Source organism: Pygoscelis adeliae, unplaced genomic scaffold (assembly GCF_000699105.1).
Source record: "Pygoscelis adeliae isolate BGI_AS28 unplaced genomic scaffold, ASM69910v1 Scaffold270, whole genome shotgun sequence".
NCBI classification, from domain to species: Eukaryota; Metazoa; Chordata; class Aves; order Sphenisciformes; family Spheniscidae; genus Pygoscelis; species Pygoscelis adeliae.
Genome location: NW_008823916.1, coordinates 248,804 through 256,273, shown reverse-complemented (window position 1 = coordinate 256,273; position 7,470 = coordinate 248,804). Strand labels below are relative to the sequence as shown.

At 43.3% G+C, this 7,470-nt stretch overlaps 1 protein-coding gene across 1 annotated transcript in view; it reads left to right on the top strand.

The window, feature by feature from the left end:
* Positions 1–488: 488 nt before the first annotated feature.
* The window catches only part of TNFSF8 (tumor necrosis factor (ligand) superfamily, member 8), an 18,116-nt gene continuing 11,134 nt past the window's right edge, over positions 489–7,470 (top strand). Inside the window, exons 1-2 of the mRNA XM_009319461.1 lie at positions 489–529; positions 2,285–2,516. Coding sequence (XP_009317736.1) covers positions 489–529; positions 2,285–2,516 — 273 coding nt within the window. The remainder of the gene's footprint in view (positions 530–2,284; positions 2,517–7,470) is intronic.

The window sequence follows — 7,470 nt, the reverse complement described above, 5'->3', positions numbered from 1 at the left end:
AATGCTGTACTAGTGGGTTAATGAAATTTAGTTTAGAAAGTAACAGGCCAACTTTAATCTGGATTGCACTTGTTTACACAGGGGATGAATTTCTCCTGTTTTCTCTCACTGGCCTTCACTGATATCTTTTTTTTTTTGTAGTCATCACCACTACACTATCTGGTTGTCTACTTATAAGTTTTGCACAAGTGTTTCACAGCTTGAAGAGCTGACTGTGCACATCTATGTGCAACCACAAAAGCCTAAGAGCTCACAGAGGAGCATGCCCTCCTCATGACACCAAGCATGATGCAACATCCTTAAAACTACACCACCATTCTCTCGAAAACCTTCTTCCTTGCTGACGTATGTATCGGCTCAGCCATGAGCAAGAGGTGTTGAAGCACCTTTTCAAGAATAGTAGATGCTGCCAGTCACTGCAAGATCTTTGTATTTTGGATTTTGCTGCATTTCAGAATTGTCACATTGTCTAGGAGGGTTGGGGAGCAATGGCGGTGTTAGGGGACCTCCATGTTCTGCTTCCCAAAAGGTGGGTTTGCTGCTGTGCAGGACCGACTGTTTTAAGGGGTCAAATGAACTTTCACAGGCAAGACTCTGTAAATCTTTCCCTTGCAAATTAAGATTAATTTCCAGTACAAACCAGGGTGAGTGAGAACCACTGCTGCTAGCGGCTGTCCAAGGTCTTGCATTGACCAGGCGGGACCCAGCAGGTGAGGATCCATCTCATCCACCCTGTCAGGCTTGAGCGACAGATTTCCTGAGGAAGCCCTGACCAAGCGTGTTACACTATTGTCTCATCCTTAAGGAGAGGAGGCTGCTTCCCTTTGTCTCTGATTAAAATAGATTGTGCCTGTTTCCACGGCGATAAGAGATGCTCTGAAAAACACTATTTTGGAAATCTATAGAAGCTTTTGTAGTGCTGTGCTCTAGTGATTTTATTAAAAGATAGTAGTAATAATAGTAAGATGCCAAGATCCTTCAATGTCAGGGGTGTAAAGAAGAATTGGATTAAAATAGAATGGTATTACTTCTGGTTTGGGAGTCCCACAAGCCCAAATCAGAGGAAACCTACGAATTAAACTCAATAAATAACTCTACCTGCTTTTTGTGTTCTGATATTCTTCCCAAGACATATCTTGTTGCTCTCTACTGAAGGAAAGATGTTGAGCTAGAGGGACCATTGATAAGATGCTGTTTGGCCTCTCTGATGTTCTTGTATCACCGAACCTGGAATAGCTGAGACAAATAATACTCCTAGTCATTTTGATCACGTTACACAAGTTAACTGCCTTGCATTGATATGAATCAAAAGAGGAGATGCATCTAACTGTGAGAATTTTCAGAAACACCCAAGTGTCTTCAGAGCTGGACTGGCCAGAAAGCAAGGAGTCATCTCACATAAAAAATGCAGGGTTAGGAGTGGCTGATCCTTTCACACTGGAATGAAGTAGGAATATTTCCAGTTGAAGAAATCTCATTTAGGTTCCATGAGAAACCCCATGGCTGGGTGATAGTCCCAGACTAGGGCAGAGGAGAGGCTTGTGGACAGGATAGAAACGAGCATTAATTCACTAGCTGCAAATAAGCCAGGGCAGGAAGGTGAATACAAACACCCTCTGTGGGCACATACTAACATCATGCTTTCAGCAACTTTGGTGTGACTGTTTTCTTTCTATGCGTCTGCCTAGAACTTGTATCCTTTGTCAAAGATGTCTTCCTGGCACATTTCTATGAAATATTTAAATGAAAATTTCACCCAACATCTCTGGACCTTCACAGGCAGGAGCTACAGCCACCCAACTCAAAGCCTAGTTCATCTCTGAATGAATGAACTAGCTCTGGAGATCGCAGTCTGGGACGCTACTGGGAATAAGAAGGGGTTGCTCTGTGCAACAGAAAGGCAGAGCTCCGGGGTGATTTACTCTACTGAACTGTAGCTGCACTGAGTACAAAATGAAACAGAATTTGCATAGCTCTCCGTTTCACAGAAAGCCAGTGACGGGGGTGGGTGGTGGTGGGGGAGGACAACAACTGATCTTGGTAACTATTCACCTTCTGACATCAGAAACCTCCGATGCAGCATACAAGACTGCTGTCGCGAAATCCCTGATCAAGAACATGAAGCTCCTTCCCCTCTTCACAGCTGCGTCCTGCTTCACGCCCCCAGGTCCCTCTTTCTTTGTACTACAAGTGATGAAGTTTTTTTTCCAGATCACATGAGCCAGGATGAAGGGGGAAAATCCTGCCAGGAACAGAGATCGGCTGCAACTTGAACCTGATCAAGGGGAGATACAGAGCAGTACCCTGAGAGCTATATAAGAAAGTGCTCGGCACAAGAGCAAACACTTTTTCAGGTGAAGGACTCTCATGAATCAGCCATGCATGTGAATGAAGACACCGTTTCAAGGAGGCTTGGAGCCACTAACAAAACATATTTGTATTTCATCATTGCTACCCTTGTTGCGTTACTCATCTTTGCGTTAGCCACCATCATGGTCTTAGTCGTTCAGAGGACGGTAAGCAATTTCTTACTTTATTCATTGGCTTTTTCTTTCTTTTTTTTTTTTTTTTAACATACTGCTTCCCAAAAATTATCCTGTGGCCACAAAATCAGTCGCTGCCTCCTGTTATAAATGCACACACATGAATTAGGGGAGAGAAAGATGAAACATAGAGGGAGAGAAAAGAACTTTCCAAAAAATAAACCCTTCTCTGTAGGCAGCCTTAACTTCTAGCACTCAATTGCTACTCTGTAAATGGAAGTGGAAAGCTCATAATCCAAGATGCAAACCACCCTCTGTCCTGCCTAGTTAGGAGGAGAGGTGGAGAGAAGATAGATCAGTGCCTCAGTGTCTGTTACCTGGTTTTCTATGTGTCTCCTGTCGCTTCTACAAAGAGTGACCGCTGTCCAAGATGGTCTGGTCTGGTAGGGTCTACATGTGTTCCTCCAAAATATTGATAAATTTTAGTAATGGACATAACACGAGACATCTCTATGTGTGACACTGTGCGGTGCTGTCTGCTGGGATGCACCGTGATGTGGTGAAGCAGAGCTCTCGAACTACCCAGAGCACTGGATGGGGGCAAAGTAGCTCACTGTCCCTCTCTTTTTTTGTCAGTCCTGTTCTTGGGTGTGATTTTTAATGAAAAAGTAGAGTTATAGCAAGGATGATTGAAGGATATAAGTGAGCCAAGGTCTGACAAAAACAGCTGTTCTCTCTGCCTACAGACATTTTCTCCTTCTTAAAATAAAGAGGATTGCTCTCAAGTGGATCTGGGGTTGAATGGGGAATCAGTGAGACAGTTACAGCCAGGGCAGAGGTACAGGTGGTGATAATTACAAAAAGTGCATTTCTAATCTTATCAGGAATGTTGCCATGGACTTTACAGAGGTAAAATGACAGGTTAGAAGCTTCACAGGCTTTGAAATCTTATTGCAAAAATATAAGTGCTGAAGTACCTCCACTACTATTCATAGAATGAAAGCACCAGCGCAGGGCTGTTGGAGGAATTTGGCCATGGAAAACAAAATATGATCTTTCAGCTCAATATTTTCTCTTACTAAATTTACCCTGGGCAATCTGTGTGCCTGTGTATGCACATTACCCAGAAATTAAACCATGAAGGCTTGACTGATACGTCTTTAAGTTGTACCAGGGAGGAGTCATTTACCTGAAATCAGCGTTCTTCCAAAAGAGAAGGAGTTTGGGCACAGTTAGAATGAGACATGGGGGTTTTCAAGTGATAAATAGTGGGACATTAAGGGTGATCTTTAAAATAACAGCCTGGGTAATTACAGAATTGCCACAGCTTTCCTATATAATGAGGCTTTCATTTGTACTTATTATGAAAGTAAGCATTAAATTACCTCTCCATCAGGATAAATGCAGTTACACTGCTTGCCAGAGGAACAATATTACTGAAAGAGTCAAGGTTTTCATTCAAAAGAGTAATGACATTATTACAGCTGCTTTGGAAACGAGCTTGGCTGAAGGAGAAAGTAGGAAGCTGAGGTGTGTGAGAAACACAAACAAATTCGAGTAGCAGTTTTATGCTGTGAGAGGAATTTGGCAGTAAAAGCATAACTTTTGTTCTTGTTCTCAAGGAGCTGAAAGACCCCCCAGTTCAGAAGCAGCATAGTCATTCTTCAACCATGACTGGTCTTGAATTTCCAGACCAGGGAACAAGTGTTGATCCTGTGAGACAGGTCCCTCAGGAAACTCCAGGTCTTGCTCCAAAAACAATTTAGCTCATGGTCACGCTGTCAGCATAAGGCTAGGCACAAAGTCCTTTGGTAAATACAGTTGTGGCTGGACTGAGCATCTTGTAGTATTGACTTCAGCAGCTCCGGGACAGGAGGTCTGGGGAGTTCTTGTACTTGGACCCCTGTGACTATTGAGTCCTATTATCCTGTTGCTGTAGGGAGTAGAGCATCAACAGTTGGCTTAATTATTTTCTTTGTAACTTCTCAAGAGAGGACCAACATTTTGTGTGATCAGCCTCTTGAGATGATCTGGTTTTCTCTCCAGATGTTGTCAGCTGGATTATGTGAGTGATCCTCGACCACAGGGGCAATGGTGGCAACTTCATGCCCTCCCTATGCTTAGCTGAGGTAGAAATTTTTATTTTCCTCTGTACAAATGAGTGTTAGAGGGTCTTAGGGACAATGCAGGCATTGTGACCCGTGTCTCGGGTACCACTGCATTAAGAGGAAGCTTCTGGTGGCAAGCAGATCATACAGTCCCCTAGTCCCATTGCAGGTACATGGAAGTTGACTGCTTGTCTTCCTTTTGATGAATTTACATTTGGCTAGTTTAAGATGATGGAAGATGCATTGGAAAGGGAAAATAAAACTTTGTAGAAACAAGGCATTTGCATCACCCAAAATCTAGGTGCTCTGAATAAGGGAAATCTAGCATGAAAGACCAAAACAAAAAAGCAACTATGATTCCAAAGCTGCTTCTCTGAATCTAACAGCACTTCTAATACACATTATATCCCCCCCGCCCCCGGCCCTGCATTTCCCAATACCCCAAGAAATTTCCTTTACACCTTGTTTTCAAGAAGGGTGGCACAGCACATTAGTGTCAGACCTGGGAAGTGTCATTTTTTGGAACTAAACTGCATTTTTTGGAACTATGTGCAGTGCTGAAGTCCGTTCATTTCTTCAGCTTTCACCTGCAGAAACCCTTGGCTTCAGGCCATTCACTTGTCTTGATCTTTCACAGCTGTCTTTATTTTTCTCTGGAATAAGGACAGTCGGTAGCCTTCATTTTTCTTCTTAACACTGTTATAAGAGTGCTAAAACCTCTGCTGCACTTCACTGCTGCTGGTCATATGTATATATACAAATCTATGTAGATATTTATGTATGTAGAGATAAATGTAAAACCAGTGAAAGACTATGAGACAGAAAGGACTAGACAAATGTAATTTTAAGACACACAGACCCTAGCAAATCTTATGCTGTACTGCAACGTATGCTGTATCAGGCACCTAGGCCACCTACCTCTATGAAAAAATTCTGTGTGAATGTCCGAAGTCCATAATCTGGGATGGTCCATCACTGCTCTGGATTTTGTAGACTTCACATTTTTAACCTCCAAACTGTGTGGGTAAATCTTTTCAGCAGAGTTAACGCACCAGTGTGGCAAATGCTAAGAGTCAGTGCAGATATTTATATTTGCTGATCTAGTCTTCAAGGCTGCTGGAGTCAAAAATGTAAAACTCGTTTAGCAGTGGGACTGCCATAACCAGAAATTGCTCCTTCAGCACCTAGCATGTTCCTGCTCTATCTATTTGGTGATTTATGTCTACTTAAAAATAACCTTGCCACGGGCTGCCCCGATCGGTGCCTATTCGCCCCCTCTGGTGGACAACCCTGACAAAAATTAAAAGAAAAAAAAAAAACCAAACCACCACTGAAAATTGCCCCTGAAAGCAGATTTCCCACTTGTTGAACACCACAGGAAAACCACTGAGGCATTTTAGAAGAAAACTGCGCTGTTCCAACTCTTGCTATTGGTATTCTGTACAGTGACAGTCACCTGCTGTCTAGAGGTGTCACTTTAATAGGCATCGGCAGTACTGGAAAAACTTAGTTTCACACGGGGCTCTGTTTCCTGTGATGCTCAATATCAGATCAGCTGTGAGGACGGCACTCTGCTCTCTGGAGTTTTCACATCTAGTTTCTACCTTTGCCTCTTGGCAACTCAGGGCCACCTACTAAAGTGCCACTGCCTTCCTTCCCCCTCAGCCAGAGACAGGTAAGGATGGTTTGAGGCTGAGCAGAAACATGGCAGAGCCTTGAGGCTTTTTTTCAAATTGCAAATCTTCCTCCGAGGACAGCAGTCCAAAGAGCTTGTCCCCACAGAGCTGCTGTACGGACATCCTCTTGGAAGAGCCCTGGACCTACTTAAGCTCACCCCAGGCCAGTTTCTGGGGGACTGTGGTTTCAGGGTGTGTTTTCTTGGACTTTCTAGAGGCGGGTACACACTTCAGAGACCTCTGGTTAAATGAAAATTCACAGTTCTGACACAGGACATTAGAATGACCCTCTCACAGCACCAGTCTGTCTCAGCTTGGGAAAATTTCTTGTAAAATGATTAAGGGAAAGAAGAAAGAAATTACTTTCACTGGCACCTGATTATCATTTTCTCCAATGAAGCAAACTCAAATTATTCTGCTTGCTGAGTAAAGACTGAGATCCTTCATCATCAGCACCCAGATCACTCCAGACAGGGTGAAATTCATTGTCATGAACTCTTCCTGAGCTGGCACTGTAGGATTTAATCTCTTTGGACTCCTACTGCATGCCTCTTTGCATTCCAAATTACAGCATTGCATGCAATATTTTTGCTGTTAGGAAAGAAAGAAGTAATGTCACTAATATTTCAAAGCAAACTCTAAAGTTTTATTTGAATATCTACTCAATTGTCACTAAAATAAATTGCATTACTATCTGCTGTTTTCACCCACTGGGAGACTTCCCAGGTGAGAACACAATACATTAGTACATTTTAATCTTGTTTCTGTTGCCCTGACTACAAAGCAAGCTGTGAGCCATCAGCCTTGTCCTGCACACCATCTCCGAGGGAGGGCTGCAAGGTGAACACCTCACTGATCGTAATGTCTCGATCACTTTACCAAACACTTCTCTACAGGCAGCAGTGGATCTGCTGTCTGATTTCATTTAGCATAATCTAGCTAGGGACAGAGCATCCCTTTACTCTCATGCAAAAACGCCTTTAATTCTCTGCAGATGGCAGAAATGCTCATAAATGGCATTGAAAAGTAATGCTTCCCTGCGCCCTGAGTGCACGTGAGAGGGACAGCCCAGTGCAAGGGTCCAAGACAGGAGCTGAGAGGCTCTGGCAGATGGTCCTTGGGAGCATTTTCAGCCAAGACTGTTCTCAGTCCCACATTTGGTGATATGTGTGCATAGGATCCATGAGAGTTTGCAAGGGAGGA